Source organism: Nematostella vectensis, chromosome 2 (genome assembly GCF_932526225.1).
Source record: "Nematostella vectensis chromosome 2, jaNemVect1.1, whole genome shotgun sequence".
Lineage (NCBI taxonomy): Eukaryota > Metazoa > Cnidaria > Anthozoa > Actiniaria > Edwardsiidae > Nematostella > Nematostella vectensis.
In genome coordinates this window covers 6591158-6618513 of record NC_064035.1, presented here as the reverse complement: position 1 = coordinate 6618513, position 27356 = coordinate 6591158, and the positions used below count along the sequence as shown (strand labels likewise).

General features: G+C 40.4%; 2 protein-coding genes and 2 long non-coding RNA genes across 14 annotated transcripts in view; 1 reads left to right on the top strand and 3 right to left on the bottom strand.

Annotated features, from left to right (window-relative positions):
* The window catches only part of LOC5517903, a 41457-nt gene extending 21793 nt beyond the window's left edge, over positions 1-19664 (top strand). For 7 of the 10 annotated variants that reach the window (XM_048724334.1, XM_048724331.1, XM_048724333.1 and 4 more), the window contains 8 exons: positions 5287-5550; positions 5932-6408; positions 7101-7208; positions 7749-7874; positions 12063-13322; positions 15966-16113; positions 17213-17462; positions 17624-19664. In XM_048724334.1, coding sequence (XP_048580291.1) covers positions 5287-5550; positions 5932-6408; positions 7101-7208; positions 7749-7874; positions 12063-13322; positions 15966-16113; positions 17213-17462 — 2633 coding nt within the window. In that variant the 3' untranslated portion in view covers positions 17624-19664. The remainder of the gene's footprint in view (positions 1-5286; positions 5551-5931; positions 6409-7100; positions 7209-7748; positions 7875-12062; positions 13323-15965; positions 16114-17212; positions 17463-17623) is intronic. The other 3 variants (XM_048724339.1, XM_048724338.1, XM_048724340.1) reach the window with 3 other exon arrangements.
* LOC125561094 lies at positions 725-2818 on the bottom strand. Its single transcript, XR_007307115.1, has 2 exons — positions 2743-2818; positions 725-2452 (listed from the first exon to the last, which is right to left on the bottom strand). It is a non-coding gene; the product is annotated as an uncharacterized LOC125561094 (long non-coding RNA).
* LOC116601496 lies at positions 7032-9825 on the bottom strand. The gene is made up of 2 exons (XR_004290051.2): positions 9335-9825; positions 7032-9232 (listed from the first exon to the last, which is right to left on the bottom strand). It is a non-coding gene; the product is annotated as an uncharacterized LOC116601496 (long non-coding RNA).
* A 1340-nt stretch (positions 19665-21004) lies between the features above and the next one.
* Positions 21005-26266, bottom strand: LOC5517956 (leucine-rich repeat-containing protein 46). 2 transcript variants are annotated; one of them, XM_032362343.2, is made up of 10 exons: positions 26174-26266; positions 26017-26104; positions 25368-25476; positions 24334-24380; positions 24131-24240; positions 23486-23555; positions 22979-23068; positions 22841-22899; positions 22643-22704; positions 21005-21804 (listed from the first exon to the last, which is right to left on the bottom strand). In XM_032362343.2, the coding sequence occupies exons 1-10, from the start codon at positions 26190-26192 to the stop codon at positions 21709-21711; spliced, it is 750 nt and encodes a 249-aa protein (XP_032218234.1). In that variant the 5' UTR covers positions 26193-26266; the 3' UTR covers positions 21005-21708. The 2 variants fall into 2 exon arrangements, with proteins under 2 accessions (XP_032218234.1, XP_032218235.1); XM_032362344.2 differs by having other exon boundaries at positions 26017-26101; positions 26174-26260.
* Between the last annotated feature and the right edge of the window lie 1090 nt (positions 26267-27356).

Here is a 27356-nt window from a genome sequence, read left to right as displayed (position 1 = left end):
GACCATTTTGGGGATTATAGGAACCCAAACTTTAGAAGTTTAACCACGATTTGGACCTAGCGCAAACCTGAGGGTGTTCAAACGAACCGCTCACGGGACCCCCAAGGGAGACAATTGAAGTAAGCGGGAAGTCTGCGTTTACCGTGTGGATATGACTAAAAGTTTGTACCTAGGTATCTTTTAGTTCGAATTGCGGAGTGTTTTTGGGTAACTGACTCTATACTTGCAGGATAACGACCCCTAGAGTGTCGGATTTGATATAACAAAACCTCAGGAGGATATTAACTACTTACTAACCGAGAGTGATGTCATGCTGGGAAATATCAAACTGAGGCTTTGGCGTATCGACCGAGGCTTTGCCAATTTTGCAGTTTGAAGGTGGAAAAAATTCAACAAACAGAAGGTCGTGAATTTTTTTTTTCGTAGGGCAATACGGAATTCCGTAATGCCCTCAGATACGGGCAATACGGGAATGTCACGACTACCAATTAGCCAATCACAGCGCGCGTACTATCGTAGCCTTATAATAATATATCTTTCAGCATACCTAATAATAACAACTTGCATCTTTGTTGTGAAAGTTTGGCTGTGACTGTATAGTGAGGATACTTGAACTTGAATGTAATCTCAATCGCAAACTTGTGTCAAGGGGTGGATGGTAAGGTTTATATTTTGATTAAAAAATACCCACATCCTTCCAGATAATAGATTTTGGATTCCTACAGCGGAAGCGTCAAAGGTTTTATTCCTAATAAATATTTAATATATTTCTTGATCTAGTAGAATATTCGACATGTTTCTCTCCCAGGCAACGAGATCCATGACCCCAGGAATTCTCTCTACAGTTAAACAAAATATCGGAATTCCGGTTGAAATGTACGTTTATAATGTCGAAGGCGTCAGATTTGTCTATCCACATTCAATGCATTATTGGGGATTGGCTACCTTATAAAACCACAAATTACACTTGCTCTCATACTAACCATATTTTTTTTCCTCCCGTAAAATAAACAAGATCTAAGTCAACAATAGCCTGTTCGGCACTGCTTTGAATAGAACTCGTTAAACCAATATAGCCAGTGTCGGCGGCAGTGTATACAGAATTAGCATTCTTTCATGTGATATTACCATTTTCAAAAATCTAGGTGTTAATATGGTATTTTTTTAAACTCTGAATAATGCGGGGCGTCTAAGACCAAGACCATCTTGTATAAGTCGATTTCCCATTTTTTTAGTCAACATCGATTACAGCTACTGTCGATGTTATATTTCTCTTACCATCCTTAAAGTATACAAAAAAACTCCATTTCTAATGAATTTGTTCTTTAAGACTGACTTCAAAAATTGTTCGAGAAAAAGATTATGAAGGATTTCTTATGTTTCTGATGTTTATCTTCCTGGTGGTTGAGAACTAATGTTATTAGTAACGCTTATAATACCGGCGTACATGTCATCAAAGTCCATTCACAACAACTTTAAAACAAAAACAATTCCTAGAAAAAAAACCTATTTATTTCGGACCATCATTAAACATATCATTGCAGTAACTTTGATTGCAAGTGGTATTTGATTCGTTATTTGATTCATCGATTTAATTCATCGAGGGTTTTTATCCGCAATTGGATGAGAAGTTTATCCCTCCCACCCATTCATTTGGCAGAGCCCAGAACAGCACCTTTTGCATCAACAATAAAGCTGATTATTTCTACGCTTGGCGCATGTATCTCTCATAAGAGCTTGTATTGTTAGTTCTAGTGAAGTTCTGAAGGGCTATATATTTACTGTTTGCTGTAGCAGAACCGCACTTGTTGAAAGAGAAGGGGTTTGTACAGCAATGCATAAATTAGCGCGCTTCCGCTGAACACATATGTAATTACCATTTGTAGTCCAATCCCTCCGACGGGAAAATGAATTAATTATGAGGTCATTTGAAAGGGAGATTGCAGATTGCAGGTGAAAGAAATCTTCGTGAGCTGATCTCACCGAATCCACGAGTGTTATCATGCTCGACAATCAAAATGGCCTTCGTGTGCTTGTTGAGTTTACGAATTGCATAAACCCATCGGAGCCTCTAACCCGTTAGCCTGTCGCAATGGTCGTTATACGCTCGAATTGTGCGGTATACAAGTTAACGTAATTAACAGGAGGATAACTAGGAATTCCTCCTGCTTTTCAATGCATATCAGTTATATGGAAGAGGTGGTCGTATCCCTTGTGTGTGTACTTCTGCTTGTCAATTCTCCTCGTTTCTTGACGACTGCGACTCCGGTATCAAACGGATGGAATCCGCTTGACTCTGCGCAAATAAGACGAGGATTTTACCGCTTTCAAGGTCTGTGAGTCGTCCGTTACTTCATTCCTTCAATTACAGCATCCGTGTGGGTGACTTCATGTTCAGGTTACGTTTACAAATGTGTGCGCCAATGACAAATAGCGCTATAAGTTTCATAGGCTGAAAACCAAATAAATAAGAAGTGAAATGCAATTTCGTGTTCCTCGAAATATTTTCTTTAACATGAATGAGCATGAAATCTGAATTCGCGATTATTTTTATTATGACAAGACATAATTTGTCGTTAGGGAGGAATATAGCTAAATTATTTCATTTAATGTGAGAAAGCTAAAGTATTTAAAGCGAATAAATGTTTTTGACCTCTGACCACGTCGCTCACTCGACCACGAGTGAGTTAATATTGGAAAATACAAATGTGATTATAAAAGGGGATAATTCGGTTTGATTACCTTTTGCTCTGCTAACCTTGTAAAATAACGGTCATACATGACCTCTACAATTTACCTCACTCTGATTCATTCAACCAAGCACGTTTTTTTTCATAACGGGAATTAACGACATTTCTTGGAAGTGCACGGAGCCCTCGTATAACGTTCAAACGTATTCATTTCACTTTTCTCTTTCGTTTTTTTCACTTCTCTCAATTTTATTTATTTTTATGAAAAATATCACTATACGGAAAACATGGGTTTCTGATGTTTTATATGGCTATAAGTTATAATAGTCTACAAATTAAGACCAGCGGGTTTTAAGTGTCTGGCTAGTGGTTCGTCTCAGGCAGCTTAGTTATTTCGAATCCAATTATCAGTACAGCTCACATATTCGGTTAATACGCGCGTGATGTTCTCAAAAGAAAAATCCACTTTCGAACCGCAATCAAACCTTTACGTCCAACAATTTTTGGTGTTTTTCAGTACAGTTTACTGGTGAGATTCTATCACTACAAGCTGAACTCAAAACCATATAATATGGTTCTTTTTGTTAAATATGATATTTTAAAGACTACGAGTTCGAGTTTTCTATGAGTCAATAGATAGTCCACGATGCGCGTAGCGAAAAAAATATGATTTTAATAATTCTCAGTAATAAATAACCGCTTTTGGCGCGAAAGCGCCGGCTTTTTCGCTACTCACTATCTATGGCTCAATAGATAGTGAGTACGAGAGCCAGTGAGCGGATTTATACTAAAATTCTATAGAACATTTATGATAGGTTCCCTGTGCGACCACCGCAGCTATTCTTCAGGGGCGAAAGTGTGTAAGAATATTCCTTTTCTTCCATTCATATTAACACCTGGTGAGCATAAATACAAATACACTGCAATGATAGAGGCAAACAAATCATGTACCGCGATCTAACCCAAAGGCAGTACTGAAAGTACACGTACAGCTTACACTATAAAAGGATATTTGACAGAAACATCGAAAAGATATTGTTAGGCATTGGTTTGAAAAGGAAGTATTTCAACCGATCACTATCGTATCGTAATCTTTACAGATGCTTCTATTGTTAAGAATCAACAGGGAATTTCTCTATTGATTAACTTTAAGTATGTTCTCATCTCATATAAGAAGCAGAGCCGACATGTTTTAGGATTAAAAATCTTAGTTTACTCTTTTTACCCGTTCGTAATGACACATAGAAATATTAATAACCATTTATGCTGAGATCACCTTAAAGGGAATAAATGACGCCTTGTGAAATATGCGGCAATTATGTTTAAGAAACGTGTTGCGTAGGACGCTCTTGCTTAAATGGCTGTAGACTCTTAGCAGGGGATGTTGGTAATTATTGATCTATTACCACCTTCCAATCCCCCATCTTTGCAGCTTGAACTGTGACCTACTTAACATCGAGAATTTACAGCATAGTAACTTAAGTATTTTTATATGGATATACTTTATATTATATTCGATTTCTCTTGTCAATTACTAACAGAGGGGATAGAGCGGAACCCTGTTCCCTGTATCCCTGTTTGCGATATAAGATATATTGCGAAAGTCGGTTAATGGCATGTTAGGTGACATGACCAATATCAGGCCTAAACTGCACTCTACTCCAACGTAAATCCAATTCCGCAATTCCCGCTGAAGCCACATGCAAACGGCCAGCGTTGCTTGTGAAAAGAGCAAGCATTGCTTGTGAAACCAGCAAGCATTGCTGGCGAAAACAGCTAGCGTTGCTGGCGAAAACAGCTAGCATTGCTGGCGAAAACAGCTAGCGTTGCTGGCGAAAACAGCTAGCGTTGCTGGCGAAAACAGCTAGCGTTGCTGGCGAAAACAGCTAGCATTGCTGGCGAAAACAGCTAGCATTGCTTGCGAAAACAGACAGCATTGCTTGCGAAAACAGCTAGCATTGCTTGCGAAAACAGCTAGCATTGCTTGCGAAAACAGCTAGCATTGCTGGCGAAAACAGCTAGCATTGCTTGCGAAAACAGCTAGCATTGCTTGCGAAAACAGCTAGCGTTGCTGGCGAAAACAGCTAGCATTGCTGGCGAAAACAGCTAGCGTTGCTGGCGAAAACAGCTAGCGTTGCTGGCGAAAACAGCTAGCGTTGCTGGCGAAAACAGCTAGCATTGCTGGCGAAAACAGCTAGCATTGCTTGCGAAAACAGACAGCATTGCTTGCGAAAACAGCTAGCATTGCTGGCGAAAACAGCTAGCGTTGCTTGCGAAAACAGCTAGCATTGCTTGCGAAAACAGCTAGCATTGCTTGCGAAAACAGACAGCATTGCTTGCGAAAACAGCTAGCGTAACTTGCGGAAAAAAAACTAACATCGTTTGCTAAACAATGCTGGCGCTATTTCTTGAATTGCTGCAAGGCGGCGAAAGACCATGCAAGCCTTGCTAACCGATGAGGGCCCTGTTTGCACGCGGCACTTTGTTAACTGTCGCAAGCGGTCTGCTAACTTACGGACCCATGTTCTAGTCGCATAATAAGGTGATTCCCTTGCAAAGACTGTTTTTAAACATTTTCGCATTTTTCATTCTGCAGGGTCACGATATCCGAACGCTGTCCACTACTGGCCCTTCAACTCGACCACACCCTCTAGAACATTACTGGACGTTCGCGGCAATTGCAAGACTTTGACATACAACGGAGTGCGCACCACGTATGCGGAGCAGTTGGGCCCCGTGTTGTCACTGGACGGAGTAGATGACTGGATATTGATTAGCGGTTTGAAGAGCAAGTGCATTAATGACCCGACGCTGTGCGATGACGGACTGACTGTCGCGTTCTGGATCAAGTACCATGCAGGTATTTATACAACGAGGACAGGAACTGAAGTTTGAAGACAAGAACGAGTACGACATTTGCCTTGTGCACGATGTACGTAGCTGCTTGCAAAATAAAACATGATGGAAAACAAGTGCAAAATACAGAGACACAAAGTCGAACGCTTATTTATTCACTCTTTTATCTGATATTGAAGTTGATAAGTAATTCAGATGTCACTCGCAGTGCTGTAAAAGAAGCTCACTGCTCTGAAAGCTCATTCTTCTACTTCTATATCTCTACCTACTACAAAATCGCGTCGTCTGATTAGGAGTTTGCATTTGCGACCATGAATCTGTCTTCAATGCGAAAAAAATAATGATTGACTTGATTGATGACTTTTTTGTTTCATTGTTATTACAGGCGAATTTATTTTATCTGGCGGTCGATACACGGACCATCAACGAGGACCTGGCTTCCAGTTCCTATGTCTAAATTGCCACAAAGACCCTAAAAAGAACAAACCTAAGAACTTTGTACTAAATCTCTCCACCCAGACCAAAGACTGGAAGATCACGCTCGACTTCCTGCCAAAAGCATGGTTTCATTTTGTCTTTAGCTGGCATATTGACAATGGTCTAAAAGTCTATCGAAATGGGAAACTAGTAGTAACAGACAAGAGTGCGGCAGAGGTCACCTTCCCGCCTCTCAAGCCACGTTACGAGATAATCACACTAGGGCGACCGAACAGTCTGACCAAGCTGCATAACTATGCAAAGATTGACATTGGTCACTTGGTGATATGGACGTATGAACTGTCTCACTACGAGGTAGAGGTCTCATTCCTTACAGTTCTCGCAAAGACAACAAAGTCCCTCATCTGTTGCCACTTTAAGAAAGGTTTGTTGTGAATGATTTTAGCGCTTCTTAATTTGAGAAGCTAATACGTAAAGAGGCTAAAGAGGCGACATCGTCCGGGGTTTCCCGTAGACATCACAAAGAGTTCAAACTTCATAATTCATCCATTTATCGGCGTGTGGTCAAATATAGTCATAAGCATTCATTTGGGGTTCTTTTTTCCTCTCATCTAACGGTTGGTAAAACCGATGTCTCTCCCCAGGCCACGCCCTTCCCCAACCCCCTGTGCAAGCAATCAACCCTGTGGCGACCACCCTTATTGACCGTACGGACTAACCCTGTGCATAACAAATGAAGCTTTATAAAAGAACCCCTTTTTTATTTAAGGGTTTTTTCTGGCCTACGTGTAGCCGTGTAGGTTTTTGCCAGTTTTACATGGGCTATGGTATACTAAAAAATCCAACATTATTGGAGATAGACGTGTTTAACCTAGTAGGGTTGGCCGGCAAAAAGTGTTTCATTTCTTACTAAAGTATCGTCCAGTACTATTCTTTATCCATATGAAACCCACGTCTGCGCATCCCTCCTCCCCTAAGCAAATTTTGTGCACGCCCCTATGGGAGACGGAAACTAGCATGAAGAATCTCATATGAACATTAATAGACTTTTTGGTCGAAGCCTGTTTTAATGAAATAATCATTGTGTTGCAAGACTAATGACGTTTTGTATTTTAGCGGATCCCTGCGTGACCAACCCATGTCACGATGGCGCCACGTGCCGCTCATTAGATGAGAAGTTCGAGTGTATATGTCCTGACATTACACCTGGCCCCTGCGAGGAAAGTAAGTTGGGAACCCTCTTCTCGTTACCAGGAAGCTTAGGTTATTTCTTGTATTTCAACTGATGCTACAGGTTCTGCAATTAATTTCTTCTAGATCGCAATTGGTTTGGATTTTATTCTAAATTATGTGGTTTTAGTTACTTCTGAATTTCAGAAAGGCAAGCTTGCGTTCTGATAAATCCGTTCGAGTTTGAATTAGCGGTAACCATGAACTATGATTATGTTTTGCAGGGGCTCTAGTTAGAGCCAACAATGCAAAATATATGCATGCTGACATTAACTAGCCCTTGAAGGCATAACTGCCCTTGAAGGCATAACTGCCCTTGAAGGCATAACTGCCCTTGAAGGCATAACTGCCTTTAAAGCAAACGGAATGATTCCACCACATCTCCATCTCAAATGACTCGACCGCGTGCAAAGCTGAAAAAAATATTTAAAAAAAATCAAGATAGCATAGATCCCACAACTAGGACCTCGTCCATTATATGTTCCATTAATCGTTGCGCCAGGGCGTCACAAAATTACTTTGATTTGTTTGCAGAGCGTACGATCAGCCCATGTCAGGATACTCTTGAGAACTGCTCCGTGTACGCCGCCCAGTCAGGCTACTGTCAGTTCCACCGTCGCTACATGGAGTCAGTCTGTCCCTTGTCTTGTGGCTTCTGTAGTAAGTACATCCACGCCGCGCAACACTATTACATCCACACCGCGCAATACTCTTACATCCACGCCACGCAACACTCTTACATCCACGCCGCGCAACACTCTTACATCCACACCACGCAACACTATTACGTTTAAATGCCACACACACACACACACAAAACGATCAATTAACTCCTAAGCCAATGATATAACGCTTCTAGAATATTATTACTATTAATAACGCTAAGCATGGCTGGTTTAGATACTTCCATCGACAAATTACTCTGTTTCCAACTAAAGTAACATCACATGGCGCGATAGATCCTTATGCGTTAGTGCAGTTTAAACTATATCCCCGGAAAAGAAAAGTAGGTCTGCATCTGAGAAATACTAAATACCACCACACGGAGACTAACCGCTTCGTCTAACGGCATCCAAGAGGTCTTGTTCCATGTGCTCTTTCATCTTTGTCGTGGTTTTCGCCTTCAAGAGCCATTGCTAAATATAACTTGTCACGCACCCTGTCACGCTATGTGTCGTTGTCACGCCGCTGCATGCCTAGGACTGGCTTGCAGACTTCGCTTTGGCCTCGCGCTTATCATTTTCACCTCGCGTATGATGTTTGGCGGCCTGCTACATGCAGTATTTCCTATGTCTTATCATCCACCATCTCATCCACCCATGCCTTATTCAAATCTTTTAACTACGTAAGCTTTGTAATGTCACGTGACGTCTCCACATACTTCATCACGTGACGTCACTAAATCTCTCGTCACGTGACGTACGACAGCCCTCATCACGCGACGTCACTAAATCTCTCGTCACGTGACGTACCACAGCCCTCATCACGTGATGTCATTAAATCTCTCGTCACGTAACGTCACCACAGCACATATCACGAGATGTCTTCCCATCCCTGACCACGTGACGTCCCACATCCCTCATCACGTGGCGCCACGACATCTCACATCACGTGACATCTCTACATCCCTGATCACGTGACGTTATTACATATTAAACATATATATTTTTTGAATTTGTATTTCCCTTCTCACTCGACTACCGATTGAATACCATTATTTGTAAGTCCGATTCAATAGCTGGTTTTCTCGCCTTGGCCACTTAACGCAATATTAGTTGAGAACTTTTATGCGACTTTGCAAAGGATCCTCTTTTCCTTCGTTTTTCGTAGCGCGTAAAAACTCAATTATTTCTATTGCGTGAGTATTTTAGCCCGCGCACCCCGTATCGATCCTCTAATGACCATTTAGACGAAAGCACTCATCGTGTGACGTCACTCTTCATACCATTCCTTCTTGTTCGCAAATTTTCTTGTTTTCTTCTTGAATGAAACGATGATGTTTTTCTAACATTGTACAACTAGCAAAGACAAATAATCATTAACTAATAATGAGTACCCAATAGTAGCAACTAATGCGGCTGCAAAACACGCTTTTAAATGTAAAAAGATGTGCAACTCACATGTTCATGACTTGGTTTATGTTTGTGATCAGTTTGTTATTTATTGCCACTGCATGCTGTTTCTACGCACCCACTACAGCCAAAGATGCACTCCACTTTCAAGCCAATGGCGGCGAAGACGAACCTTAACTAATCTCCACGGATATAGCCACTATGCAGGCGACTGACACAAGCAGGTGCACGTGGTCACATGAGGCGTGCACGTGTCCAAACTAAAAAACTTTGAGCCGACATCACAACATTGCACGTGGTTCTACACGTGGCGTGCAATCGACGGAAGCAAGTGTACGAGAGCCCCAAGAGCCGTGCACGTGACGATAGAACAAACCTAAAATGGCAGTAAAGGACTATTGAGTTTGGCGTTCAAGTAAAATCCATGTGGACAAGCCGTGTGAGTACACGTGGTCGAATAGGAGAGGTGGGAGTTTGGCACGTGATATACACGAGTTGTACATATGAGGGTTTGGCGTGTGATGCACGAACGAGGTGTGCAAGCGAAAATCTGGCACGTGATCTACAAGAGGCGTGCCAGTGAAAATTTGGCACGTGATGCACGGATGTGGTGAGCAAGCGAAACTCTGGCACGTGATCTTCACGGGACGTGCGGGTGAAAGTCTGGCACGTGATCTTCACGAGGCGTGCAAACAAAAATCTGGCACGTGATCTACAGGAGGAGTGCACATGACAGTTTGGCAAGTTATCACTGGTTGGCGTATGAATATATATGGCACGTGATGTTCACAAGGCGTGAAAGCTTAAATCTGGCACGTAAAATATGATGAGAGTTTTACCATTCCTCGAAATGACCAAACCCTGCTAAAACACTGAAATACAAAAATATTAACATATCGTGAATTATGCTTATACTCAACACTTAGATTTAATCTTCGTCATTTTGTTTCCGCTCTTTTCTTTATGACTGAAAAAGTCTTACTCAGAGCTTTTTTCACCAATAAGGGCTTAGAACGCATTTTTATGTCCAATTCCAACAAAACGTCTTTCACTATGTTCTTCTCCTTCTTGATTTTTACGTGCGTTTTGGATTATAAATAGTTTAGTTTGCTTTGCTATAAAATTGGTACAAGCACAACATCTACTTGAATATTTTAGGTCATCGATAGTTATCTAAGCGTTTGTTTGAAGTTCAATGAAATATCTTGTTTCTTCGCTTTTTTGTGGTCACATGAACTCCAAGTTTTTGAATTTTCTGTTATATTTTGTGTACATCGATTTTGACATTAAGAGAACATGTATATGTAAAATGTGTACTGCGACGGTGTGTCACTTTTAAACATTTTTTCATCATGATTATTTCACACGCTTCTAGTGACTATCCGTGCTTTCATCTCTTCTCAGATTTTAATTTGATAATTCTAATTTCCCACCTCAGGAGTTAATGAAATCTCATAATCAACAAAAGTTAATTTCTTTTGTATTTAGTTTTTACTCTGCTATACGCCTCTGTTTACGAAAGCCGCCACTTCACCACAAACATTATTTCAAGCCGCAGCAGGCCCTGAATATTTCACAAAAAAGATAAATCCCAGGAAATGGAAGGCAAATAAATTAACGTCTTCCTGTTCTTTATGTTCTAGGCATAGAGTAGATGTTCAATTGACAAAAGAAAATATAGGATTTTAATTATATCAACCGTGAAAGGATAAAAGCAATAACACTTCCTTAAAGTAATACTCAGTTTTGAACGAAAGTGTAATTGAATTGAGTGAGAAAATAGCAATACTAATTTTTAGGGGGGAAATAAAACAGAACAGAGCATAATTCTGCTTTGTCAAGCAGAGGAGTTTATTTCTAACCATGACATTGATAAATTATTTAACCGAGTGAGAATGCGGCAAGAAGAGATATTTTACTTCCACAAGAATATTTTTCCGAGGAGATGTCCTAGGTGTTAAATGGTGTCTGTTTCAAAGAGCGGTTTAATAACGAGATTGAAAGAATTTGATATGATGAGTAATTCGTGGCTTTTTATGAGAAAATTGAAAGCAAACAGACAATTTGGGGTCACAGGTTTTCCTCAGTGATATTTCAGGCTGTGTTCAAAGTTGTACCCGAATATTTAATTCCCAAGTTCGATTCATCTCTTATAGTGCGTAAGTCAAATCGTCTTCCTTTAACCACTACCGTGCGTTTGGTAGGTTAGTCGACGACAGCTTCTCAACCTGCGGTTCGGGCGTCTGTTGGATGCGTTAATTACTCGACTATAATATGTGTTAGTGTAGATCAATTGGCTTCTAGCAGGGTAGATCACAAATCGTTAAATTGCCTTTCTTAAGTCCATTCCGTGTAAAACATCAATTACAATCGATTTAGACGCTAATAGATGCAAGTAAGAGTACGCGGGGTATTCGCCCTTCACGATTGGCTGAACGGCGACCAGCCACCTGCCTCGATCGCAGTGTCAAATTCTCTGTTTATTTTAATCAGTGTTTTGGCTCGGAAAGGGTTAATAAGTGAACTTCGCATAGGTAAATGTTGTCGACGAGAAAGCGTTCAGCTGAGTGTTCGCTGGGTCTTATGTATGGCTTAAAAATGATGGCCCCTATCTTTCCAACTGAGTGCTTTATCCAGACGTGAGACTTTATACACGGCATGCCCAAGTCACAAGTCACACTGCTGCCTAAACACCGGGGCAAATTTACACTTGTACGCAGGGTATCGCTGAGATGCCTTCTCCTCATCACTCTTATTCACCTTTGTGAACCCTCAGGGGATGGGGAGAGCGAGAGCCAAGTACTGGATTCCACAAGTGCGCCTTACACGACGCCGTGCTCTACCGAGACCCTGCTCACGTCGACTGCAAGCGCCACTCACGGGGACGGAATCATTTTGATCCAAAAGGGAGGCTCATGGTCCAATATGGAAACCAATCAAATACCGTCGGAACTTGGGAACCTGAAAAGCCAAGACCCATGGAATACAGGATCACTTAAATCAGCTATTGGTGTTGACTCCAAGCCGTCACAATCCTTCAATCCAGAGACCCCTTTTTCAAAGAATGAAATGACACCATGGCGTCAGGGGTCTAGTGGACTTCGTCCCTCTTCAAAAACAATCCGGGATAGAACCCTTTCTCGTCTACCGACGCTGCGACCTTCGCCAAAGATCGACGTCACGAAAACATCGCGGACCCCATCGCCACTTCTCTCAGCTACACCTTGTAAAACTATCACGCAATCCTTTTCGAATGTTGCATTCTCTCCTTCCACAGGTACCCCGAGCATGTCAGTTGTGCCGAGTAAGATCCAGGGTCAGCGTGTACCCACCTTGCCGCCAGCTGAGCCTTACGCTTGTTCTACGGGCGGCGTCAAGTGCGTGTGCTATAACTGCGCCTCAGATACTAGCGGACTGCCGTGCTGCACCAAGTTACTTGACCCTCGTGCTTTACAAGAAGGAGTCGCCCTCACAATTGACTCAATTAGTATTAGAGAGTTCTTGGTGATCGAGCCAAAGATAAAGCAAGTCACACAGAAAGTGCTAGCGGATGCTTGTAGAACAATTGATTGCTTTTCAATGTCAAAGTCACTAAAGAGAAGACGCCGGGAAGCGGACAGCGGGGAATTAAGTCCAAGTACACCGGGACATGTTATCAAAATTGTTAAAACTTTCGAGCCAACGGTAAGACCGGACAGCGTAAATCCTTCAGCCCCATCTTCCACAGGGAGTTCTAAGTCTCAGATAGACGTCAGTGTGGTGATGTTTAGTATTTCGCCAGATGCGCCTGCGCATAGCAAAGGCGGGTTGACCGCTGCATTTTACGCAACTGTGACGTCCCACATGGGAGCGAGCAACCGTACTAAAGTCCTTAACGGAGTCGTGTTGGCTGACCTCATGCGCGAGAAGCGAGAGGTGCTCAACAAGCAACTTAACATTTCCATTGGGGTGATTGCAGCCTGGGACTCTAAAGGAGGAACTAGTTCGAGTATATGGGATGTGTCATCCACACCAAGAAGCCCAACTCGGACCCCAGGTAGGGCGATTTAAGAGACCGGTTGTTATTGTGTTTTCCTACACGCCCTCTCCCTTTATCTCCGATAGTATTATCATAAGTCGTTAAAACAATGTTATGCGTTCTTTTGTCGATTGTAAGTGAGGTTGTCTGAGCAACCATAGGAAAGTTTTAATGAACAAAACCACCTTATAAAGAGGGATTATTTGGCTGATATTCTTTTGCGCATTCTTACGGTTTATGCTAAACGATTCAAGACGAAGGCCCTGACCGCATTAGGCCCCACGGAAAGAGCTGTCATGCGCGCCATCCACGCATCTGTGGCATCACTCGTCTCATGTTTGACAAATGTTAATATATTACTATTCTGCAATGTACAGAAAGAAACATATTGCAATGTCTATTCTCTTTATTAAGAATTGTTGCTTTTGAATCCAGCTTTTGATCTTCCCGGGGATATAATGAAATTGGCGAAAAGGTGTCGGCATTTGTTCTCACGTCTTTTATATTCGCATCAATAATTGAATATTGGCCAGTTCAAATGAACTCCCACAGTTTAACATTGCCACTGTAGGTGCTCTTTAAATTATAAATCGGTGGACCTATATCAAGACATGAATTAAATTTTCGCGGTTTTGTATGGAGCGCATAAATAATTCATATTACATAGAAAACTGAAATTACATACGAACCAATTTATATTAAAAAAAAAACACACACACGCACACGCAGGAACGATTAACACAATTCCTACCCTCTTATCCAGACTAAAATAATAAAAAAATAATAGAAAATGTCAATGATGCCTCGATTTTGCATATAATATAATAATACTCACAATGCAGGCATTTCCTCAGCAGCTTATTCAAATAACTAAAAAACAGAATCACTATTTAGAAGCTTTGTGTTGCAAAGAGTTGCCAGATGGACCTCGATGTCAAACGCATAGCACTGCTCGCCCATATTCGTACGCTTCGTGACAACATCTCTATTTTTTCACCTGCCGCTCTATGATTCAAGCTACTCGAAGTATAGGCCGTGTATAGCAGTTTCAGTATTGCACACTCGGTACAATGAACAATATATGGCCGTGTATAGCAGTTTCAGTATTGCACACTCGGTACAATAAACAATATATGGCCGTATATAGCAGTTTTGGTATTGCACACTCGGTACAATGTACAATATATGGCCTCGTATTGCAGTTTTAGTATTGCACACTCGGTACAATGTACAATATATGGCCGTGTATAGCAGTTTTAGTATTGCGTACTCGGTACAATGTACAATATATGGCCGTGTATAGCAGTTTTAGTATTGCACACTCGGTACAATGTACAATATATGGTCGTGTATAGCAGTTTTAGTATTGCACACTCGGTACAATGCACAATATATGGCCGTGTATAGCAGTTTTAGTATTGCGTACTCGGTACAATGTACAATATATGGCCGTGTATAGCAGTTTTAGTATTGCACACTCGGTACAATGTACAATATATGGCCGTGTATAGCAGTTTTAGTATTGCACACTCGGTACAATGTACAATATATGGCCTCGTATTGCAGTTTTAGTATTGCACACTCGGTACAATGCACAATATATGGCCGTGTATAGCAGTTTTAGTATTGCACACTCGGTACAATAAACAATATATGGCCGTGTATAGCAGTTTTAGTATTGCAAACTCGGTACAATAAACAATATATGGCCGTGTATAGCAGTTTTAGTAATGCACACTCGGTACAATTAATAATATATGGCCGTGTATAGCAGTTTTAGTATTGCACACTCGGTACAATAAACAATATATGGCCGTGTATAGCAGTTTTAGTATTGCACACTCGGTATAATAAACAATATATGGCCGTGTATAGCAGTTTAAGTATTGCACACTCGGTACAATGTACAATAAATATGGTATTGATAGCTACAATAACACCACCCCTCCCCCCAATATTAAAAAAAGTATAAGGAAATGACCAGTCTGGGCGTGGCTGTTCCCCCAGATGTTTTCTTAATGTTTCTTTATGCCCCCCCCTCCTCAGTAATTCGAGCCCTTCCAAGGCTATGAATAAAAGTTCATCGTGCCATTCACTATCCATGCGCAGCGTTGCATGACAGCTTAATCGCGGTTGCGCATGACAGTAAGTGCTTTGTATTGCCTGTCCGCTCGTCTTTATTGCTCTCAATATATTAAACATAAAAAATGTAACAGAAGAATGAATCTGACGTAAGAACCTGCAAACAGCAAGCACTCGCGAACTTTTGTGTCCAACAAGCGAATCGCATTTTCGTAATCAATTCTTTTCCGCCTAAACATTTGAAGCCAAATTCACTGTCGATTTGTTTGCAGTTTGTTATGCTCTTATGATTCCGTTTGGACATATGTTAAGTTTGTGCATGGATACCGAGGGAAGGTTAAGAGTACCATTACTACCCACGCACGGGTTCGCGTATGCTTTGTTGGTACCATTAGCAATTTGCGCAGTAAATCAAGGATAATTGGCCAGCGTGACATTTTAGCCAACGTCCGATAGAGAGGTCTCGATCGCCATGCATCAAGATGTTTCACCCTCGCAACGATATTTCCTCAATGCTAACTGCTGTATCATTACAGTCAAATAACCCGTTTTGTAACTTTTCTAATATCCACTCCTCAGGGGGAGACCCTAACGTAGGAGGGAGGTCTGGTGCAGAGGACGGAGTGCGCATGTCACACACCACTTTTATCATCATCCTTGTGACGGGTATCAGTGGCTTCCTTGTGCTAGCGATCGTCGTTACCTTTATACTTGTACGATTCCTAAGGTAAGCAACTCAAATCCCTTTTTTTTATACCTAAGCCGGGCAAAACCCTTTTTTAGATTCTGGGCCCAACTTGCGTGACACTGAATCCGACTTGCGTGACACTGGATCCGAGTTGCGTGACACTAGATCTTAGTTGCGTGAAAGCACAGTGTGTTAGCGCGTCGGCCTCTCACCGCTGTGGCCGAGTGTCGAATCCTGGCTCAAACTGGGGATTTTTCCGGGTTCCTGCCATGATTCGAATTTGTGTCACAAGTGAGTTGAAGTTATTTTCCCGTGTTTCCAGTCTTCTCGGATAAGGACACTAAACCGGAGGTCCCGTCTCTTCAAGCTGCACTACATTAACCTGAACCGAAGGGACGTAAAAGAACCACTGGGGACGCAATAAACCCTCTGGCAGTGACCACCCCCAGTGACAGTGCTTACTAACCGAGGGCGATATGTTAGAAAAATGTATATTCGGTTAAATATGTTACCCTCGATAAACAAAGATTAAACTGAAAATGAAACAATAGATCCGACTTGCGTGAGACTAAATCCGAGTTGCGTGACACTATTGTTTTGGTTTTATTTTAAATATTAAAATATCTCATTTTGGAAAATATCATGACTATAGGTTATTGTATGCTTTTTCGCATTTTTACTGTAACTTGGATTGAATTTCGCTGTGATTCAAGCGGATTTAGTTCCTTACTGAATATCTCGTTTGCATTGATTTTTAACTTTGACCCAACGCCTCATTTTTGCTTCGTGAAGTGAACGCGCATCGCCAACACTCTCAAATAAGGATGCACTCTGGGAAGCTATGAGTTGCAACCTGCAAAGAACCATGGATAATGAACAATGACAAAACCATTTGAATATTAAGATGCATATATGGAACAGAGCTATCAATCACCTTTATTTCATCAAAAGTTTTATATCCATAAGGCATTTCGGGCTATGAAACATGAATCGCAGTTTAAGTCTCGAACACACAACGCCAACACCTCCAGCTTTTTATATTAAGCCCTATACAAACAATACCAACATCTGCCTGCTTTTGGGACAACTAGCAATTCTACCGCTGTTTACACGGGAATACTTTCTTGTGTTACAACAGGAGAATGAAGGGTGAATTTGTACCTGATAGAGTCTATCCTAACGGCCAAAAGGCGCCAAGTGGCGAGGATCAGCTCATCCCTTCCTTTGTTGACCCCTCCACTCCACGTATCACCGACGTACCCAAAAAGCCGTCCAAGTCCTCTGGGGGAGGAGGAGGGGGCGGAGGAGGAGGCGGAGGGGGTGGGGCTGCTAAGAAGAAAAAGCCAATGGGAGTCAAAGTGACGTACAAGCCACCAAAGTGGGATTAGGTAAGATCGTACGCAAGATCTAAGTAAGATCGGGAGGCGTGGAGATCGCCGCGTGTGATTATGTGCTTTTAGTTCCCCAAAGCATATTATTTTCCGATTTGTGCTCATCAGATTGGATGTACTGTATAGGTTTGTTGGTTAGTTGATATATTATTTTTCAGGTTTTGAGCCATCTGATCTTAATTGGCAAGTGGCGAAAAGGTGTTGGCTACGACTTCCGAACGTTCTCCTGTGTACACTAACTCAGACAATGAATTCACCGACGGGAGGATATTACGTGAAGTTGGCTTTGCTGATCTAATCTATATGAAACTTTCCATAATAAGGATACGTGATGGAAAAAGCGAAGATGATTTCCGTAGTGAGGATAGGTTATGGAAAAAGCGAAGATAATTTCTGTAGCTCTCACTGATGGGAACTCGCCATTAACTGATTACAGCAAAATAGAATATAATTTAAGGGGTGACCATGTCACGTGACCTTGTCACGTGACCATGATCTGTACGCTAATACGCGTATGGCGTATCTGATCTGCGAACGCATTAAAACAAAAAGTTTAAGAGGATATGTAGGTAAATATTTTAAAGTTGTAGGCCTTTTGCGGTAATTGGCTTACCTATGGAAAAATCCTAGTTACGCCCTGGGGAAATCTACTTCAAAGTGAAATTTGGCGAACAAGATTATAGAAAATGCCACGTCGTTTTAAGATTTTTATTACCCGACACGGAAAGAGCTTTAAAAGTGCTCTCAGATTTTAATGACAACGTATATTAGTAGCCAGTAGCAAATAGACGTCTGCATGCGTAAAAGAGCTCAGCAAGTCAAGTTAGAGACCGATTCCCGACCATGTGGGAACGCGCTGGCGCAGCGTCTATATTATAAAGATCAGTGGATGACGTCATACCCAGTGTCAAAATGTCAATTGCCATGTGTGTCGTCAGACAAAGTCATGTGACATGTCATGTGTTGATCGTATTCTTTGACTTAATACCGAGCTTTTGAAGCTTTGAAGTCATACGCAGCTGCCATTACATTCGCCATGTACGACGTCGTACGAAGTAAATGTGACATTCTCCGTGTATGACTAAATAAGAAGTATATATGAAATTATGTATGACGACATACGATGTATGTGACATTCACCGTGTATGACGCCATGCTAAGTAAATGTGACATTCTCCATGTATGACGTCATACTAAGTAAATGTGACATTCTCCATGCATGACGTCATACGAGGAATATGTGGTATTCTCCGTGTATGACGTCATACAAAGTGTCTGTAACACTCGCCGTGTATGACGTCATACAAAGTGTCTGTAACACTCGCCGTGTATGACGTCATACAATGTGTCTGTTACACTCGCCGTGTATGACGTCATACAAAGTGTCTGTAACACTCGCCGTGTATAACGTCATACAAAGTGTCTGTAACACTCGCCGTGTATGACGTCATACAATGTGTCTGTAACACTCGCCGTGTATGACGTCATACAAAGTGTCTGTAACACTTGCCGTGTATGACGTCATACAAAGTGTCTGTAACACTCGCCGTGTATGACGTCATACAATGTGTCTGTAACACTCGCCGTGTATGACGTCATACAAAGTGTCTGTAACACTCGCCGTGTAAGACGTCATACAAAGTGTCTGTAACACTCGCCGTGCATACAGTCGATTGACAAAACGTTGTCGTCAACCGGCTTCGCGACCAAGCCTGAATATATGCGGTGGCTATATAGCTAGGCGCTTCAGTGGTTTTTACTCATGCTTGCATGCGGGCTTGTCGCGTAGTCGCGAAGCCGGTTGACGGCAACGTTTTGTCAATCGACGGTAACTTAGGCAAAGCCATACGGAGCGTGTAGTAAAGCGCGCTTTATAGAGATAATGTCGAGATATGCATTAGCCTCGCTTAGCGCCTTGTGCTATGTTGACCATACCATGCATAGCTCCAACTACCATGCACCCTGCAAGATGGTTCCTATGGTAGGAAGAAACAAAGGGCTCCTAACCAATAATCGACATTACCCTAGAATAAAGACAGCACTACAACACTGGCCTGAGGGTTTGTGTCCTGTGAGATGCTATTTATTTATTCCCCACCCGCTTTATGCCTAAGCGAACTGTTTTATACGAAATTAGTTTACTACCACTAACAAATTATGAGTATGATCGACGCTTTGTGAATAAAGTGGTCATTGCAATCTTTGGTTGTGTTCTTATTGTTTTATGTTGGACGATTTATTATTGCAATCTGCATAAAAATATGTCCTCATTTTTCGCTTTATTCCATGTTATAACATGGAATGAAATTGACTACTCAGCCAAGCAGCAACCCTTTAGCCGATCCAAAAAAACTATTAAAAGAAATTTAAATAACCTCTAACTACGTCTAAGACGTTTTTGCCGCCATTTATATCTTCATGTGTGTATAATATTCAGGCCTTCTGGAATTACGCGAAAAAAACCCTCAAAATTACGCGAGATTCTTTGCTAAATTACGCGCAAAATCAATCATTACGCGCTAAATTGCGCGGGATTTTGCAATACATTTTTCATTGATTTTGCGGGATTCTTTACTGAATTACGCGCTAAATTACACGGAATATCAACTGTTACGCCCGAACTACATTTTGTACCGAAGGAAAGCACGAAAAAACTTGAAAATATCTTAGGCAAGTTTTCATTGGCTATTAGCCACCAGCCAATTAAAAAAGGTATTTTATTATTAGTCCTAGGCCTTCGCGGTTTGGCAAAGAACGCCTAGACATTTTATTTGTTTTCGAAACTCAGTCCGAAATATCGCACTCTTACGAAGAATATCTCTTTTTCTTTACGAGAAATAGAGGTAAGAACCCTAAAAGAACACATCAGCTGTGCAATTAAATGTTTTGCTTTCAAAATTTAGCCCAATTACGCGGGATTACGCGGAAATTTGTGGATTACGCGGAAAAAGCCAAATTACGCGCTTCCGCACAAGCGCGTAATTCCAGAAGCCCTGTAATATTTGCTACTTTTGTATGTTTCGTTCTTATCTAAGTTTACTTATACATTTTTTCTTTTTTATTACTGTTTTTGTATCTGTGCCTCGTCTGACGACAAAATCTCGTAAGTTATTTAATTTTGGCTGTCTAGCTAGATTAGCTCTTCATTTATTTCTAGACAGCCGGTAGTATTGTATTGTAATTTCATCTTGTGGTACAAATAAAATTTATTGTATTGTATTATCTCCCGCCAACTTGCAATAAATTCGATTTCCATTTACTTTTAATTAAAAAAAAAAGTAAATGGGAATCGAACTTATTGCAAGTTGGCGGGAGATGGTCCATTCACTAGAACATTTCTTTCGGTAAAACTCAATATTCTAACTAACTTTTGTCTCCCTTCAGAGATTGAGAAGTTCTCCCTTTATTTACGATTTCCCAGTTAACGTTTTTTTTATTCCAAACAAGGCCATTTTTACGAGGTTCCTTAAGGAAGTCCTGCGGGGATGCCCTTAATTGTGACCTTATAAACGAGGTTTCACTGTATGAGGAAAGTTGTATGGGTTCAAACGATGTCTTTATTATCGAGGTTTTACTGCACATCGCTTTACTCCTGTTGACCCTGCTCATATTTTCCTGGCGTTCGCGAGCAGAAGAAGAATGAGGCCTCTGCTAGCAGGGAATGCTATGGGCCTTTTGCCCGATGGATTGCCCCAGGATTCTTTGCGCGAGTAATTAAGTGAATTAAGAAACAAGAAAGAGATGCTCACCCAAACTCATCAAAACCAAGTCCCAGATAGAGACGAATGAGCGGAGAGAACCTAGAGAGACCCTACAAGCAAGATGTACGTGGGGGGGGGGGGGGGGGGGGGGGAATCAAACGGCAAGGTGGTCCGGTAGTAGGTAAAACATAAGAAGGAAGGAAGGACTTAATAGAAATAACAGACTTGACTCATATAAGCTTAACTGTTTTTTGTAATACATCATATCGCCGCAACCGGGACACTTTGAAAAGAGGGGGACATAAAAGTAAAAAAAAGGGTCCAGGTCCAAGGGCACTAGTAGCGTACTGGATAACGACCCCCAGGCCCTTTGTCAACACATCCCCTGAAGGGTTCTCAAAACCTACGGCGGGACGTCTTTGCGAGTACTGTACAACTACCTTGTATGTATTTTATGCGTTTACAATAACAAAAAACGCAGTTAACTATATAAAGATTGTCTATGAAAGTCCTTGTCGTTTCCCCAGCTTTTATCGACATGATTATGTCTCTGGTTGCGTCTGGGGCCGGGACGAATGAAGGGCCTCTGCGCGTATGGATGCAAGCTCTTCCAGTCTCCTACCATGTGAAGCATCCTCCTTTAAAAGGAAATACTCTACGGTCTAGACTGTTGTACACAGAAAAACACCCTAGCATTTGATTAGGATCCAGAAACTACCAAAGAAAATAAAGTGCCCAGAAGGGGATTTTGCATGGGTTTATGAGCGATTAAGTGTTATGCCTGGTGCACACTGGCGACATAACGACATCGGCGAGCACACTCTTATGTTCATATTTTCAAGTGAGAATGGTTCGACATAAAGACATAAGTCCGACATAAAGACATGGACATAACATAACTTTTATGTCTAAACGTCCATGTCGTTATGTCGGGCTTAAATTATGAAACATAAAAGTGCGAGCGCCTGTGTCGTTATATTGTTATGTCACTATGTGCAACAAGCATTTTAAATTTAAAAATTGAAAAACTCGAAAACAGAGAAAATAATGTGGATTGACCACTAAGGCTTATTAAAATATCTTCTAATTATTTGAATTTTTCTTCTAGATAAATAAAGTACAATATTGTGTTTTCAGCCTCTCCATATTAAGTTGAAGAAAATGGATCTAGCTTTCGTTCCAGGCTGTAAGTTTACTCTAACCTTGGAAGTGCATAGAGTGGACCAACTAAAATTTTCCAGACAGTTTCCTCTCTATCAATGTCATTTAGATCAAGTAAAGAAAAAAAAATTGAACGTTGTTTTGATAAGAAATCCGTCATTATATATATACTTTTACAAGCGCCTTTTTAAAGTCACACGTCAAAGTATAGCTCTTATGATGTTAGAATGGTGATTGGCCGATGATTTATGCACTAAAAGTATCTTATGTTATAATAAAGTGTCAGCAGATTGTACAAGTTAGATCATACTGTACCTTAATTGCACGTATCTTGGCACGGACAATAATATTGTCGCAATGTTGTTTTAAGCTACTACCTGAAAAGGAAAACAAACATTCAAGCTGAAAAAATGGATAAAAAGTTTTTCCCACTGCTTTGAGGTTCTATAGTTACAGTATCTGTCAGGTGAATGCCACCAGCAACAAAAGGCAAAAATGATTATATTGTCTCACCCTTTTCCTCCTCTATATCATCTTCAGACTCTTCTTCAGAGTCATCCTCTGTGGAAGAACTGTTTCAAATAATTGGGCGAAAAAGATTTTAGATAAACCAATGTTCTGTCGGAAAGGTTAAGAACACAAGTCCCTTACACTTCAAAGCCTACTTCTCTCCTGTCTTTGTTGGTTATTGTGGCTCCATCAAGTTGTTTAAGATGTGGCAAAGCTTTCAAGATGCAAGACCTATGATAGGCAAAGTGCAAGTTATTAAAAAGTATGCAATTAACGTGCTCTTCCAACAGGTTTAAAAAATACCCTTCCAAGCTTTGAGCTAACCAACTTTTTATTATAATATAATAAAATCAAGAGTCTTATTTTTAACTGAGTGCATTTTTTCTTGCTTGTTGGTGCTCTCACTACTTGAAACCAAATTTACAAATTAATTCCCATGTTGTTTCAAAGCATTCTAGTCCCCCTCAAAAGAGATGTTGCACATGGGCCTCCCAGATAGGAAGAGAGGAGGGTGGGGCATTGAGCCCCCTTCATGACAGACTTTGTAACTTGAGGGCTACATTTGATGAAAATAAATCTTATTCATCTTATCTTACTCTTTATTTTATTCTCAGCCACACTGGTGCTACTCTGAGGACTATGAAGTACCTGTAATTTTCAGACTGTAGGCATGGGTTTCCCTGAAGGTTTAGAATCAATAGTTCACTTGGAAATTCATCTATAATATAAGAAAGAGCACCTAAGTTATCTTGTTCAACTTTGCCCATCAACTGAAAGAGGATTTAATACCAAATCATTAATGATTTGGATTTTTAACAGGAGGGGGCCCAAAAGGCCCTTTCAAGGCATTTTCTCCTGTATTTTAGATAATTTTTTTCATACATTTACTGTATTTTTGGATGCTAGAAGGGAGGGGCCGGGCCCTCTGGGCCACCCCCCTGTCTACGCCCCTGGATCTTTAAAATGTGTTTACCATATGTGAGTACATATATTATCCAAATCTCGTGTTGATCTGTTTTACAGTATGTGAGTACATATATTATCCAAATCCCGTGTTGATCTGTTTTGGGGTGTTGTTTTCAATTGACACCAGTTCTCTTAAGTGAAAAGTTTCAGTGATACTATGATATTTTTTAGGCAAATAGCTATGGATGAGTGCAGAATAAGCACCCCGTTCCCCATCCCCAGCTGCCAAAAAAAAAACATTATGTCACACAGATTGTCTTTAACAGAGTGTTGACACTTTACACTTACATTCACAGTTTCATTTTCAAAATGTGATCTCATTCCTACCTGTAGAAAATTCAGTAATATTATTGTCTGACAAGTCCAGGAACTTTAGCTTATTCAGGCATTTTAAATTCTTCACTTCAGAAATCTTGTTGCTTGCCAGAGTCAGGAAGCTGAAAAGAGATTCATCATGTTGTAAATTGTATTAAAAATATCTGTACAAATAATCAAATATAAGGGAAGCACCTAGTATGTAACTTGCTTACTTGAGTTGTTGCAAAGTCTCCAAATTTTCGATATATTCAATATTGTTCTGAAACGAGAAAAAAGGCAAATTGACATCATTGCAAATATTACCATGCTTCAGTTTTTTATCTACAAGATACTTTGCAAGTGATTGCTATGCATTCATTGCATTGTCTGGCGTACAAATTCTTCACCTGAGCAACACAATGGCTGTTGGCTCCCCTGCCTCCCCCCTCCTCCCCAAAGGACATATAAAGGACATATAACAGGACATATAACAGGACATATAACAGGGCATATAACAGGGCATATAACAGGACATATAACAGGACATATAACAGGACATATAACAGGACATATAACAGGACATATAACAGGACATATAACAGGACATATAACAGGACATATAACAGGACATATAACAGGACATATAACAGGACATATAACAGGACATATAACAGGACATATAACAGGACATATAACAGGACATATAACAGGACATTTAACAGGACATTTAACAGGACATATAACAGGACATATAACAGGACATATAACAGGACATATAACAGGACATATAACAGGACATTTAACAGGACATTTAACAGGACATTTAACAGGACATATAACAGGACATATAACAGGACATTTAACAGGACATATAACAGGACATTTAACAGGACATATAACAGGACATTTAACAGGACATATAACAGGACATATAACAGGACAAATAACAGGACATTTAACAGGACATTTAACAGGACATATAACAGGACATATAACAGGACATATAACAGGACATTTAACAGGACATATAACAGGACATATAACAGGACATATAACAGGACATTTAACAGGACATATAACAGGTCATATAACAGGACATATAACAGGGCATATAACAGGACATATAACAGGACATATAACAGGACATATAACAGGACATGGTACCTACCCCATCCACCCTCATCCCTAATCACCCTGCAGGTAATTACTAGGGATGGGGGAAGTTTGTCCCCTGAAACAAATTTTCAAGTAACTGATTCAAACTTACATGCTGAAGGTATAGGTTGGTGACATTGCCAAGGCATTCCAAGTTGTCAATACATTTGAGGTTTTCACGGTCCAGACGCACATGGGTCAGCTGGAGTAATGCTTCAGCTCTGAAAAATGTTAAAAAGTTAAGACTAAAAAAACTTTACTTTCTTAGTAAATCATATAGTATGATTTTGCATTTTCTTTTATGTAAAACTGTACAAACCTTAAGAAACAATTGAAAAATTTATGATTTAAAGAGTAGTAATAAACGTAATAAACGGAATCTGATAAGCTAACAAGGACAAATCAAATCATGTCTGGTCTAGTTGAATGCCTATGTGAAAACACAGTAGCTTAGCTGACGTGTCGAAAATTAGCTCTTTGTCGGAGCGAAGATTTTTATTGTTTACTATTATTTAATCCAATCGTATGCACATATGAGAATCATATAAATTAATTTACACATAAAGCCAGAGCTTCCAGTGTGTAACTTATGAATTATGAATACAGTAAAATTATTTTACATCTTTTAGTTTTCACGCAATTCGTTTTGTGTTGCGTAGTTGTGAAGTAAGCAAACGAGTGGGCTGGTAACTGATTCCTATATAATGTAAGATATTGGATTATCTAATAAATATAATTAAAAAAAACATTTTTATACTTACATTTGGTCAGAGTTCGTTTGTTCTTGTTGTGAAATATTTCGCTTAGCAATCAGAGCAACCGAAATACCTTTAGACGGCGATGAATCTGCTGCGCAATATAGATAATCGACTGTTGCATAAAAATTTTCATGATGGAACAAATGGTTTTAACGCTTACCCATGTCTTTTTTTAGCATTTGTGAATACAAAACTCACAACAAAACTGCCGCCATTTTTGTTGTCAAGTTAAACTAGGGCTCGGTTACTAAGCTAAAACACACACACAGGAAACCCAAAAATTTTTCGTCGTCTTTACTTGCTGTGTGTCTGTGTTTGTTTGTTTTGCACAAATACCCCTTCTCCAAAAAAGGTGCTACTTTATCAGCGGCGTAGACAGGATTTTTAACAGAAGGGGGCAAGAAAGGGACTTTCAAGGTATTTTTTCTCCTGTATTTTAGATAATGTCTCATACATTTATGTAATTTTGGCTGCTATAGCTAGGGGAGGCCGGGGGGGGGGGGGGGGGGGGTCTAAGCTAAACAAGGGTTTATTCATGAGATCTCACATCCATGACGTATTTTTACAACAGCATATAACAGCATATGTTTGTATAGGACGTTTATCTTAGCTAGAACCTTCCGTTCGGGCCTCTGCTCAACCCTTTCAATTCTTTTCTTATTCTGTCTTTCATTTCTAAGGTTTCCATAAAATGTTAGAAAGGGACTGGCAGCTTGCTTTTCCTATTTTCATACTTTTCAAGATGAAAAAGAAATGAACAAGGTTTCTTACTTTTTTCTATCTAGATTTTTAACGCGACACGCTCAAGTTGTCTTTCGAAGTCCTAAAACTGTTTTTGAGATCTTTTCAAGCTTTAACCTGGAAATTAACTTAGGACAGACCTAGATGAGCACTAAAAAGCATAATGTATCAACATATTAGTCATCGAAAAAAAAGAAAACAGAATCGGAGAAGAAAAAAATCTAACACAGGTTCTCTTCTCTTGCAGCTCCCTCCAACCAAAACCCTAGATGTCATCATGATTTAAAAACCATTTCTATCTGAGAACCATATATATGTTCTATCAATTAATCTTTTGCTAAACCTTTAATTGAGGCATTGAAGACAGGCATACCCATATTCAGTGAGCAGTTTACCGATTACTAAGAAGTCGATATTATCACAAGGCGAGCATTCTCGCCACGATAAGCCTGGCAGCATTCAAAGCTATGTCTGAATATGGCGATAGAAATAATTGAGGCGCCCCCTCTTACAGTGTTGATAACATCCGAGACCGTGCAAATACAGCGATTTCCAATACGAAAAAGGAATCGATAACGAGGCGTGGTGATCAATCTAGCATA